The 14,097-nt window shown below is 38.8% G+C and overlaps 1 protein-coding gene across 2 annotated transcripts in view; it reads left to right on the forward strand.

The window, feature by feature from the left end:
• EFR3A (EFR3 homolog A) overlaps positions 1-14,097 on the forward strand; it is an 86,942-nt gene that overhangs the window by 26,738 nt on the left and 46,107 nt on the right. The window contains exons 2-5 of one of the 2 annotated variants that reach the window (XM_086337370.1): positions 4,201-4,346; positions 6,605-6,732; positions 7,982-8,132; positions 10,702-10,823. In XM_086337370.1, the coding sequence (XP_086193496.1) occupies positions 6,626-6,732; positions 7,982-8,132; positions 10,702-10,823 (380 nt within the window). In that variant the 5' untranslated portion in view covers positions 4,201-4,346; positions 6,605-6,625. The remainder of the gene's footprint in view (positions 1-4,200; positions 4,347-6,604; positions 6,733-7,981; positions 8,133-10,701; positions 10,824-14,097) is intronic. The other variant, XM_086337369.1, reaches the window with a different exon arrangement.

Genomic DNA, 14,097 nt, shown 5'->3' on the forward strand with positions numbered 1-14,097 from the left:
ACTAAGGCTCAGAGAGCATTATTGAACAGATTGCCCCAAGAGCCTGTCTGCACACCACTATAATACACAGCTTGGCATCCTTCTTGGTCATAATTTTTCCTTCCAGCTATGCCCCAGGTCAGTTTTTCCATAGTTCAGTTACCCACTTGAGATTTCCTATTTCTTCTACTATATCGTAAGTCGAGTTCTGAATTCCATATGCTGCAGGAGGAGCATAGTGAATTACCTTCTCCTTTATGTGTTAGAAGTAAATTTAAAGGAAGTTACTGCTTAGACTTGCCAGTTGCTGGAACCTCTCTATGCTACACCTAGCCCCCTTTTTCCTTTGGAAAAGAGAAAGTTGGGAAGAGGTCGAGAAGTGAGGAGTTTGTTGGAAGGGATGGGAAGCTAGGATGAGGAAGAATTAAAAGCTTTAAGGAAAAAAATAGAAAATAGGTTTATTTTCTTATTCAAACTGTATAAAAATCTATCTTTAGTAAACTAGCAATGCAGTAGTTTAATCAAAAATCTGTTTAAGCTATTTGGCCTTGCTTGCAGAATTCGATACAGATATTATCAAGTTCTTGATAGCTTTATGTTTGATGTCAACAAGTAGATATGTTACAGTATACTAGTACTCTCTGCTAATTTAATTACAAGTAAAGTGAACTAGGCACTTCCTGAACAGGAGGTAAAAGAGCTGAAAGAGCGACTAGAAACTCGTCTCTTGCAACATGAAGGACTATGTTCAGGTACCTGCAGCTGAACTCGAAAAGCCTTATGAACTGACTTCGACAGGGGAGTCCCCCACACTTCTGTGCCTGAGTAGGTCCAGTGCTTTCATTTTACTTGTTCTTGTGATGTTGATAAACACAGTATTCTCTTATTTAAAATAGCCTATAGAGTTCTCTCTTTTGTGATTACAATTACCACTCACTCTCACCTCATATTACCTTCAGTGTTATCATTTTATAGAAACCTGAGTAAATTGAAGCTTTTAAACTTCGTTTCAGCTATCTCTCTTGATTGGTTGGTTTTCATGTATGGTAAGAGGTCAGGAAGTTGTTTTTGTTTGGACTTCCTGGAGAAACGCACTGTGACTGTGTATCTCCCTCCGTGGCAGGGCACTCCTCGTCTCTCAGACTCGTTCCTGCAGTCGTGTCTGTTGGGCATGGTTTGTGGAGAGCTAAAATGTTTAAAGGAGTTTGGAAAGTGTCCGGTCCTTGAGTTTTGTTGTTGCTTAGTCTCTCAGTCGTGTCTGACTCTTTGTGACCCCACGGACTGCAGTTTAGTATGGCAGTTAGCCTGTAAAGTCATCATGTCTGATTGGAATCTCTGCTCGTCTGTATGTACCAGCTGTACGATATGGGATATGGGACAAATGGGACTCCCTTAGCTCCTTTGCTCCTTTGTCAAACAAAGTTGCTGCTAACCCTCTCAGAGTTGCTGTAGGAGTGCATGAGTAATGCTGTCAAGTCCTTAGTGTAGTGCGGCACACATCATGTTCAGAAAAAAGCAGTTATCCCCTTGGACTCGGGACTTGTTATTAAACGCTTGTTGTGAACCACATAGAGAATTTGTTGGAGGTTTAGATGATTAATTCTCAGCAAAGGTTTTCACACTGTTGGGGATACTGTCTCAGGGCCCTCACGCACCTCGGTTACCCTGATCGTAGTTCTTTTAAATGTTTTTGTTTAGTCACTCAGTCTTGTCCGACTCTTTTGCAACCCCGTGGGCTATAACTTGGCAAGTTCCTCTGTCCTCCACTTATATATAGCATTAGTAATAATAACTACTGATCTGTTGGATGCTTACCCAATGTTACACCCTTAATAAGAACTTTACGTATAATTTTATTTCATTTTCCCAATAAATATGAAGAAGGTGTTACTACACTGAAGAGGAAACATAGGTAAGATAAGAGAAAATAATGTGCCTGCCTAACTGGACAGTAAAAGATGTTGGGTTCACCTCAGACCTGTCTGACTCCAGAGCCTCTGCCCTTTAACCCCCTATTGAGCATTTTGTCATTTTTCTCATCTGTCTCCTCTAATAGACCCTATGCTTCTTCAAAGTGAGAATTGGATATTACGTGTATTTCGAAGTCCCCATTTTTTGTAAGCTTTTTTAAAACTAAAAACAGTGTATAATATCAGAAAGTGTCAATGTAAATGAGACTTAATACCTCATTAAGAATTCTTAGCCTATTGAAAATTACATAATTTATCATTCTAACAGGAAACTTGAAGCTTGGGTTTCAGTTCCATTGCCAGTCTCTTTGCCATAATAGCATTTGAATTTTCTATATTTGGCCTTGCATTAGTGTAGCAAAGTATTCCTACTAATCTTCTTATCAAGTTATAAGCTTCTTTCATCATTGCAATACCCAGCTCAGTGCCTTGTGTAAGTTAATCACTTGATATATATTTGATTTTAATTTATTTCTGTGTATTAATATTCATCTGAAGTATTTTTATATTAGGTGTAATTGACACAGGAATATGACTTTCGCTTACTTTGCTTTTACCCTTGCTTTTCTTTATAATAATCAGGCCTGTGTTTTGCTTTTGGACTTTAAAAATAGTTCAGATATTTTGGAGTTAGTGTGAAAAAAAAAATCCCCTAATGGACTCTGGAATTTTTTTTCTCCTTTTAAAGTAGAAAACATCCTGAACAGTAGACAGCATTTTATATTATCTGCATGTGGTGCCTAAATATATGCTGTTGAATTATTCACTATTTTTTATGACAGTTTATAAACTCAAGGGCAGAGATCTTAACTCTTATACTCTCCTGTGTCTGTGGCATCTGATGTGGTGTTCGGGAAGTAGTATGTGCAGATGAAACATCTGCGTGCTGATTCATTTGACCACTGGTATCAGCGGTTTCGTGGAAAGAGCATGACGTTTCAGAGTTAGGCGTTGGATTCTCGCCTAGCCATTGCTGCTGAGTAGATTACTTGGTCAGTTCTTCTACAGTTTCTTGTAAAGTGGTAGTGATAACAATATCTCACTAATTTGCTGGAAATGTTAAGTAATGTATGTGCATTACTTTATAATCACCAAAATTGCTGTACATGTCTTAATTCTGTCTTGTTTTATCAGCATAATGACTCCACTCTACTGCAAATCTGGACTCAGTCTTACATGTTTTGTTGTGTTGGGCACTCACTTGACATGATACTGCTGCCTGCGTGAGTTATGTGTGCTTCATGAGCAAAGTGAGATCTGGAGAAGTTGTCTGTTGAATAACATTGCTCAATGAGATGGTAGAAGTCTGCTTAGGTCTGAGTTCCCTTAACTTCTAGCTTGTGTTCTCTCATGCCGTGATTTGGTTTCTACATGCATACGCGTGCACACTTGGCCACAGACACACATAGCCCAGTTTCATAAATCATGGAAATGGTTGTCTAGTGGCTCCAGACCAACATTCCCGTTACGTTATTAGTTTGTAGGACAAGAAAACAGATCCCTCCTCCTCCTCACAGAGTTCTTTCCAGTGAGATGATGTGCTTTCCCTCAAGGTCACACGGCCCCTTAAATGAAAGAATTGGCGTGAACCCAGGTCTTCTCATCCAAATGCATGACTTTTTCCTAGATGCCAGCAACGGAAAATGTACAGAGCAGTCTTTGAGCAGTTTTTGAAATTCCTGGACTTTCCCTTGAGGTTGATTCTCTCTCTGTTGTGGCTTCTTTATATAATTCATCATGTAGATAGAGGTGTTAACTGTTTTCACCAGCAGCTACTAGTAGTGAACTCCCATTTTGAGACCATTGTGGCTGGAACTGAGTGGATTGGGCCTGGCAAGAAAAGTGGGGTTTGGGAGGAGGTGTAGGTAGGGAATGATGCAGAGAGTAGTAGAAGATGAGATCAGAAAGGAAGTGAGGTGGGGGTACCAATTACGTATATACTTTATAGGGTGAATTTGGTAGTCATGTATGCATGTACACACACACACGCTCCAGAACAGTTCAGTTCAAAACTCTGGAATAATTCATTACAATGTTCATTTTGACCTGGTGTCTTTGGAAAGGGGAGGAGAAATTTGACTTTTTCATTTCTTACTTAATAATTGAATTTGCATACCCATTTCTGTTTCTGGCTGTTTGAACTTTTCCCCTTTATTTGCAATAACCCATAAATACTCAAAACTTGAACTTTTAGATCCCTTTACAATATGATTAATTGCCGTACTTCGTGATTTTATTCTTTTTTGAACAGGAGTGTGTTGCTGCTGTTCTGCTCTGCGTCCTCGCTACAAACGCCTGGTGGACAACATATTCCCAGAAGATCCAAAAGTAATTTGATCTACATCTCCTGATCCTTCTCTTTGCTGACCCATCCTTCCCCCTGCTGATCTCCCTAAGGTTTCCCTGATTTCATTTCTCTACTTTTACTCCCAAGTCTCATCATGTACACTGCTATGTTTATACTTCTCTTTTTTTAACCTTTAAACGATCCGTGCTTGCTTGACTGGTTTTCAGATTCTTTTCTTAGATTAGGCATATATTCAGAATGATGGACAGGTGATGTTCTTAGTGTGTATAGTTCCTAAATTTATGATCTAGTCTCAGATTATCTACAAAATGCCAAGAACACAGCTGTGAATACAGACATGGCCTTCTGCTCTCACCAAGTAAATTGGCAACTGCAATATGTGAAAGAATGCTGTGATAGAGAAGTGACGTACAGTGTACTGCTGGAGTAGGTGGGAATGATACCTGATCTGGACTTGGAAGAAGGAATGCCTGAAGGAGTGAAATCCAGGCTAAGATCCAAAGAAGAAATAGGGTTGGCCACACAGTTTTCAGAAGAGAATTGAGAAGTAAAGGGAGAATATTCCAGGCAGAGTTTGTTCTCTTTTTACTTAAGTGCTTTTTAATTTTTTATAAAAATTACTTTTTTATGGAAGACTACAGGCTTCAAAGCAGCTGTGTTTGATTGATTTTATTTGACACTGTCTTAACTTTTCTAGAGAACTTCCCTGGTGGCTCAGACAGTAAAGCATCTGCCTACAGTGTGGGAGACCCGGGTTCAATCCCTGGGTTGGGAAGATCTGGAGAAGGAAATGGCAACCCACTCCAGTATTCTTGCCTGGAAAATCCCATAGACAGAGGAGCCTCGTAGGCTACAGTCCATAGGGTCACAAAGAGTCGGACATGACTGAGGGACTTCACTAACTTTTCTAAGACTCCTTTAGTCTAGTGTTAAATAGATAGGAATAAAAAAATGTTACATGGGTTTGAATTCCAGAGGTTGCTTTATTTTAAAAGGTAGCCAACTGTAGAAACTTTTTGGTTATCTTAACAATTTATGAGCTATATCTTGTTTTTAATCAAATCTGATTTAAGGAACTATATAAAGGCTAATCTGTTTTACTGAGGCTAATCAGTTAAATATATTGGCTGCCAGATATCCTGGATAATTCATAGCATATAAGTAACTCTAAGATACGGTACCTGCCTTAAGCTTTCCATCCATTCATATAAAGTGAAAGCATACTAAATATTAAATCACAGTGAATAAATTAGAAAGTAAAATGTTAAGTAAAACAGGGGTAAAGTTTCTGCCTTTAAATCAGGAAGGTACCACTCACTCTGAGTTGGCAATCTCTGCGAAGATTCACAGAAGAAATGAACTTGGAAGGATATACAGCATCTGGAGAAGCAGAGATTAGTTTCTTTGTACCTAAGAGAAAAGGTGTGGTAAAGTAAGAGATAACATTTGGGACCAGGACCTTCAAGTGGAAGTTCTTGTAACCTAGTCGTAGTATAATGAGTGGTACTAGTGCACAATTCCTGAATTCCTGATTGGAAATTTCAAAAGTATCATTTAATAGACTGCATATTCAGATCATTTCTTTAAGGAATCTGAAACATGAGGCTAATGAAGATAAGGTGGAGGCAAGATTATGGAGGAATGTGAATAACAGATAAGAAATCTACTTATCTTACTGGCAGTGAGGGAGCTTTGAACACTTTTGAAATGAGAGTGGTGACAGGTCAGTTGGAGAATGGTTACACAAAGAATTTTTATTTGTGCCAAATATTTAGAAAAAATCTATTTGAGCAATCTGTAAAATAAGATGTAAGAAAAAGAAAAGATCTACATGAACCTTACATACGTATGGCAACCATAAACCCAGGTGACAACATTTCTTATCTTTAACTTATTAAACAAAAAAATCTCCTGTGTCCAAAATGGACCCAGTAGCAGGTGCCCAGAGTGCACATGTCTACCTGTCATAGTCCCTGCCTTCAAAGAGTGCTCTAATGAGGAGAGCAGATAACTGAACCTTTGCTGATACTTACTACAATATATTGTATAATTGAGCTGTTTTTTTGTTTTTAATATATAAAGGAAGGTGTTAGAATAATCCAGTGCTCGTGAAGGTGTATGCTTTCCGAAATAGGGCAGTGCTTTAACTTTTTGAAAGCTCTACATATCCAGAATGGTGATTAGCACTAAAGAGACTGTATCCAGGCAGGCTGAGGGTAAATAGGGATTAATTTCCAATCCATAAAGTGGGGGTGAGAAGCAAGCAGCACTTAGAAATACAAACACTAAGCATGGAAATACAGGCATAAGTAGAACCTATTTCACTCGTTTTTGTTTTTATTTTTAGGATGGGCTTGTTAAAGCCGATATGGAGAAATTGACATTTTATGCTGTATCTGCTCCCGAGAAACTGGATCGAATTGGTTCTTACCTGGCAGAAAGGTTGAGCAGGGATGTTGTCAGACATCGTACTGGGTAAGGAAACTACTGTAGTATCTTTGGAAAATTCTTCCTAGGCTAAATCATCCTAGAAGCTATTTTGCCATCTAGGCAGGCAAAGATAGTAGATGGAGAATAAAGCATTGCAATATCATACGAGGATATGTATTATACTGAATAGATGCTGTAGCTTTTATTACTTTCCTCGTAGTCAGGTTTAAGAATAAACTCATGTTAGTTAAAAGAGTTGTTTGTTTAAGCATCCTCTGATTTTTAAACTTCCCTAATGGGAATAGTAGAAATTGATTCCCTTAAAGGCCTGTCAGTGCAGTACTCTAATTTAAAAATCAGTCTCAAAATTGAAACCTATCAGAAATTCTGTTAGCAAATTAATTTTTAGCACAGCTCCAGTTTTGCCTGTCAGAGGAGCAATAAAAGAGGGCTATGTTTAGGCTTAGGTATTATAATAGGTTCAGAATGTGTAAATTCTGAGCAGGTGTGCTGATGTGAACTGTGCTAGCTATACATGGACCTATAAATAAAGGACTACCGTCTTAATCCATTCTGTGTACTTGAACAGTAATTACTTTGCAATTTGGTATATAAATATTTTTCCATATTATTTTGTGATCCTAGTTTCTTAGTGTATTCCAGTTTCCAGATGATACGCTGGCTTTCTCTGCTTTCACACTGTTACCATTTAGAGCATTTGCTACAAATGGGAGTCTTGATACAAATAGTTTTTATGGTCATTTGTTCAAGTAAAGTTATCTAAATTCTGAATTTTAACTTTTAGTACAAGCTTTAAAATCTGATGAATTGGAAGGTAAAATTTATCCCTTTCCTTACAGTATTGCTGATACTGTTTTATATACTCATATTTACAAATACAAATAGATTGTGTTAGAAATTTAAGCTCATTTCTTATAATAACTGTCTTGGGTCAGATGCAGAGAAATATGGTTAAAAATCTGGAAAACGGAGAATATTTGTGTTTACAAAAACATTCACGGACGTTAACATGGAAGCAGCTCTGGGAGAGGTTTTGCTGAGGAGAAGAGTGGAGGAGTGCAGTCTAGTCTCTGCGTCCTCCCACCTGAGGTCATTTTATGACCCCAACATCCTTAGTGTCGTGAGAGGATTAGGCAGTCACTCAGATGCTGCTAAATTTGCCTTTCTCTGTTCTGTGCATTTAAATAAATTTATTCTAAGTATTCCTGTGAGGGCACTGAGGAGAATCTGGAGAGCTGGAGGTGCTTTGATGTTATTTTTCTCTTGTGTTCAGGTATGTTTTAATTGCTATGGAGGCACTGGACCAGCTTCTTATGGCCTGCCATTCTCAAAGCATCAAGCCGTTTGTAGAAAGCTTTCTTCATATGGTAGCAAAACTGCTGGAATCAGGGGAACCAAAGCTTCAAGTTCTTGGAACAAATTCTGTAAGTAAAGGGTTCTAATTTTAAGAGTAATTACCGTAACTTGGATTAAGTCTTCTTCGAGTGTCCTTATCTGGTAAAGGCAGATGCTCTGGTCAGGGTATTTGGGCAACCAGTACAGTTGTAGATGATTAGAACAGTTTGTCTCAAGGTTTTATTGTTGCTCTGTGTGAAATCCGGGACATTAACAAATCACAAGAAGTGGTAGAAACTCAGTTGGCCATTAAGTGGAAGGGGTCCATGTCCCCTCACAACCTCCCCCTGCCCACCCCCGGCCTTCTAACACTGCTTCTGAACTGTTTCTGCTAACAACATTCATTTTCTTTTATCCAGAACTGTAGTTTATTAGACATGTGTGGGGTGGGGAAGGCATATCTAATAAAGAAAATACAGTACAGTGATAACCTTGATCCTCGTCTTTAGTTTCACTGTATCACCTTTGGCCTCAGTCTCTCAGTTCCAGCTTCATCTCTGAGGGAGCTTTTCGGCGTTCAACCGGTCTGCACGTTCCCATCCAGATTCTTATCAACAGCAGAGTCATCTGTTACCTGCTGTTGCTTGCAGACAGTTGTTTCATGTTTAGGGACTGTGGTTGCTGAGTGGCAACGTGGCTTCTAGGGTTCGACTGCCTTACTCTGAATTATGCCTACAGCACTTTCTAGCTGTGTATCTTGGGCAAGTTATTTAACCACTCCCTGCCTTAGTTTTTCATCTGTGAAGTGAGGATAATTACAGTACCAATCTTACAGGACTGTCGTGTGATGTGAGTTAATATAAAGTTCTTACAACAGTGATGGCACTGTTGGTTATTACTGTTGGTAGTAATATAATATTTTCCCTTTTTTAACCAAGATTATGTAAATAAAATCCCTATTTGAAAACCCTTAATATGATTTTGTCCGTTAGTTTCAGAGGGAAATATTGGGTATTTCCAAATACAGTTAGGTGGTGTGACAGGCTCCATTTCAGTCAGCGTGGCCACTTACGCTTCTCCTGCTTCCTTTACAGTTGGCTGAGGAAAGTCTAGGAGAAATTGTTTTTTAATTTATTGGAGTATAATTGATTTACAACATTGTGTTAATTTCTACTGTATAGCAAAGTGACTCAGTTATATGTATATAATGTATACTTTTCTCACTTTCTTCTCCATTACAGTTTATCACAGGATACGGAATATAGTTGCCTGTACTGCTGTACAGGAGGATCTTGTCATTCATCCATCCTGTACATTTAGGGGAAATGTTTTAATGGCTGTGGAGCAAAGGACTTTTAGTGTAAATCTCCATGAAGTCAGCAATGCTGTTAGAATTCCTTTAATGAGTCATTTGAGAAAAAGACAAACATCTCCAGTTCCTTACTTTTGATTTGAGTGAATTGCATTAAGTGAAATGCTATATTATCTTGACCAACATTATTTATATAGTATTTCCTGGAAGTGTGATTTTAATTTCTTTGGGGTGCTAAGTTGTCAAACATTGAAAATTGAATGTTAAAAAAATAGTCAAACATGACCGATTCAGTACTTTTGTGTTTATTAGTAGTCTTTGTACTTTTTTTTTTTTTTTGGCTGTGCTGGGTTTTTGTTGCTGCACGTGGGCTTTCTCTGCTTGCCTTAAGTGGGGACTTGCTGTGCGGGCTTCTCATTGCGGGGCACAGGCTCTGGAGTGCGCAGGCTCAGTAGTTGGGTGCGTAGACTCAGTTGCCCTGCCACATGTGGAATCTTCCCAGACCAGGGATGGAACCCCCAGGTGTGGTATTTGTGGCCTTTTTCTAGATCATATGAGTCATATGAAATCATTTAAAACAGATGACTTGGCTCTGGCTGAATTAATTTAAAATACTTTTAGTGTCATAATTTTATTTTTTCAAGTTTATGCTTACTTTCATTTTGTTCCCAGGACATCTTTAGGCTATTTTAGAAGCAATAAGTCACCAAATAAATGAGAAAGCAAATAAGAAAAAAAAGGATGCATATTAAGGGATCATACGGTTGGGTTTGTGACTCATGAGGATATTTAAAATTTCCTAAACATATGCATCTCTCTCTCTCTCTTTTTTTTTAATCTTTTAAAAAGAGGTAGAATAAATTTTACTGTCTGAGTCTTTTTTTTCCTCTACTGTGTTGGTGATGTTTTCTTCAGCTTAGGGCCCTTTTTCTTGTCCCATCTTGTTTGTATAAATATTCATTCATGTGTTATACAACGGCTGTCAAGATGTCCTACCTATGATTTAAGAAATAGAACTCCTGAAGCTTTCGGCCTGACTGTGGTTATCATGAAAACGTTGCTAGCATCTGGGAAATGCAGAAGAGCTTCAAAGCAAGCACTCACTCCCTCCAAAGAAACTGCGTCAGAAAGTTATAGTTAACACTCACAATGCTATATTCTTGATTTTGTGAAGTTTGTTATTAAAAAATTCCTTTCATATATATGTGACATTTATGATATTTCATATTTCATTTGCTTTTTATTTGGATATTTCTTGTCGATGTAACAAATAATGAATGAAAATAAATGTATTTTTTCTACACTTTGAAAAAGGTGATAATACACTTTATTGTTATTCTTTTTAGTTTGTCAAATTTGCAAATATTGAAGAGGACACACCGTCGTATCACAGACGTTATGACTTTTTTGTATCTCGCTTCAGTGCCATGTGTCACTCCTATCATAGTGATCCAGAAATACGAACAGAGTATGTACTGTTTTATAATTTATAGTCATGGAGTAGTTTATTGGTGAATATTGTGTTTATACCTTACGTAATGATTGCCAAAGAAGATGGGAAATGTACGCTTTATTCCTAAAGTGCAGCTTTTCATTGCTGTTAGAACTGACTGAAGCAGCAAAATTGAGAGTGGTTTCCTAACGGGATCAGAATAAAATGCAGTCTCCACTGTAGCCCAGAATGCCCCTGTAATGCTGCCTGCATCGAGGTTAGATCCTGGCATCCTGTCATTTCTTTCCCCTTCCACGCTGATCTGTTGCGTAGGTCTCCTCGCTTGCGTGAGCACATCAGGGACACTTCTCCCCAGGGCCTTTGGACTGAGTGGCCCCTGGCCTAGAACAACTCCCCAGATCCTTACCATATGGCTTCTTACCTCACTTTGTTCAGATTTCTGTTCAGGTGTCATCTTATCATGAGAATCCTCCCTTGGCCACCTTTTATTTATTAAATATCAACATCTCTGTTCCATTCCCAGTCAAGCTTTATTTTCTTGTTGTATCTCATTCCCTGGTGGCTCAGATGGTAAAGAAGACACCTACAGTGCAGGAGACATGGGTTCAATCCCTGGGCCAAGAAAATCCTCTGGAAAAGGAAATGGCTACCCACTCCAGTATTCTTTCCTGGAGAATTCCATGGTCAGAAGAGCCTGGCAGGCTATAGTCCATGGGGTTGCAAAGAATTGGACACAACTGAGCAACTAACACTTTCTCTTTCACTTTTCATGGAATATGTTCATGGCTTTGTTTTATTATTAGAAATCCCTTTATTTTTAGCAATACACTATCAAATAAAATTAGAGGTCATGGCCAGTAAGAAATGGGACTGCGACTTTAAGATTTGCATAAAATATTTGACTTGGCACATACTAACTTTGTAGTAAAGTTAGGCTTATCCCTTTGTGATTGCAGAAGAATCTCTCAAGACTTTAAGACAACAGCATGAACAGATCCAGCTTCGTACGAGGCACAGTTTGTCTTGTCTCCACGTTCACTTCCTCACCTGTTCAGTGTCATGTTACTGCCACATCCCATTCTCCACCCGCTACTCCTGTAGGTGTGCGTTATTTCCCCGCGGGCTTGTGAAGCAATGTCACCCACTGCCCCTCATCCTCCAGTCTCTAAACCTATTTTGGAAACAGTCCTGGATAAGCTGAGTAAACTTCTAATGGTGAATATTTCAGGTAGTAGCTAAGTGAAAGTGAAGTTGCTCAGTCATATCCGACTCTTTGCGACCCCATGGACTGTAGCCTACCAGGCTCATCTGTCCATGGGGTTTTCCAGGCAAGGATACTGGAGTGGGTTCCCATTTCCTTCTCCAGGGGATCTTCCCAACCCAGGGATCAAACCCGGGTCTCCTGCATTGTAGGCAGACGCTTTTACCATCTGAGCCACCAGGAAAGTCTAGTAGCTAAAAAGGAGGATAAATAAGTCACATTTGGTCAGAGTGAAGGTGTTTCAGGGAAGATGGGCTACCAGCTTAGCTCTGCTTGCGAGCTTGTTCTTTCCCCAGATTTTATATGCTGTTTTCTGGTTACTTTTCTTCCCATCCTTGAACCGATAGATTAGATTTTATTTTTAAAGAAGAATGAGGAAGAGCTGAAGGAACTTGAGGCCTTTGAATTGAGAAGGGAAGAGAGGGCAGCTTCCTCTCAAAATGTTACCTGTCTAATGCTGTAATGTGTGTGTGTCAGGACACACAGGCGTGTAGTGTGTGCATGGCTTGGGTCATCCACATTCCATTTTGTTAGTTCACATTTGTCATCCCTCTATAGGAACCAGCCTAGTCTTCCATCTAGGTGGACTTGGAGGGGAGAGGTTCTCAGAGAGAAGCCATGGAGGGACAGGCTGAGGACACATGAAGGGTGTTGAGGATGGTAAAATCCTGTTCTCACGCGGCTGCTGAGACTTCTGGGCAAGAACTGGGAGAGAATCTGATCCTCATTAGTTTGAATTATTATCATCCTCTCAGAAAAATCTAATTCTTTTTTAAACATTATTGAAGTATGGTTGATTTACAGTGTTGTATTAATTTCTGTAATATAGCACAGTGATTCAGTTACGCATATATAATGTTTCATATTCTTTTCTGTGATGGTTTTATTGCAGGATATTGAGTATAGTTCCCTGTACTATATAGAAGGACCTTGTTTATTCACTCTGTGTATAATAGTTTGCATCTGCTAGTCCCAGATTCACAGTCCATTCTGCCCCACCCCTCTCGGCAGTCACAAGTTCTGCTCTTCATATCTGTGGGTTTGTTTCTGTGTCATAGATGAGCTCATTTATGTCATACTTTAGATTCCTCTTGTGAGTGACGTATGGCATTTGTCTTCCTGACTTACTTAGTATGATAATCTCTAGGTCCAGCCACGTTGCTGCAGATACTGTTATTTCATTCTTCTTTATGGCTGAGTAACATTCCATTGTGTGTATGTGTGTGTGTGTTTTATATTTATATATGTATCTATCTCACATCTTCTTTTGTCTGTTCATCTGTCATTGAGCACCTAAACAGCATTCAGCCTGTTTCCCTGGCTTAGCTATTGTACATACTGCTGCATTGAACATCAGGGTGCATGTATCTTTTCAAAGTATATCTTTCTATAGAAGTAGGATTGCTGGATCATATGGCAACCCTGTTTTTAGTTTTTTGAGGAGCCTCCATAGTTTTCCATAGCTGCCACACCAGTTTACATTCTCACCAACAGTACTAGGAGGCTTTTCTTTCCTCCACACCCTTTCCAGCATTTGTTATTTGTGTACTTTTTAACGATGGCCATTCTGGCTGGTGTGAGGTGGTATTTCGTAGTTTTGATTTGCGTTTCTCTAGTAATTAGCGATGATGAGCATCTTGTCATGTGCTTGTCGACCATCTGTATGTCTTCTTTGGAGAAAAAGTTTAGGTCTGCTCATCTTTTGATTGAGTTGTTTGTTTTTTCATTATTGAGTTGTATAAGCAGTTAAGCCCTTGTCAGTTACATCATTTGGAAATATTTCCTCCCAGTCTGTAGGTTGTCTTTTTGTTTTATTTATGGTTTTCTTTTTTGTGCAAAAGCTTACAAGTTTGATTAGGTCCCATTTGTTTATCTTTGTTTTTATTTCTATTGCCTTGGAAGACTGACCTGAGAAAACTTTGGTATGCTTTATGTGAGAGAATATAGGAGAATCTATTTCTTTTGATTATTTTATTGAAAACTGACACACAGACTAACCTTATATTTGACAGTCCTTTTTAACTTTAA

The sequence above is a fragment of the Bos grunniens genome, chromosome 14 (assembly GCF_055505025.1).
Source record: "Bos grunniens cultivar Pamir isolate PY7600 chromosome 14, Bosgru_T2T1.0, whole genome shotgun sequence".
Taxonomy (NCBI): domain Eukaryota; kingdom Metazoa; phylum Chordata; class Mammalia; order Artiodactyla; family Bovidae; genus Bos; species Bos grunniens.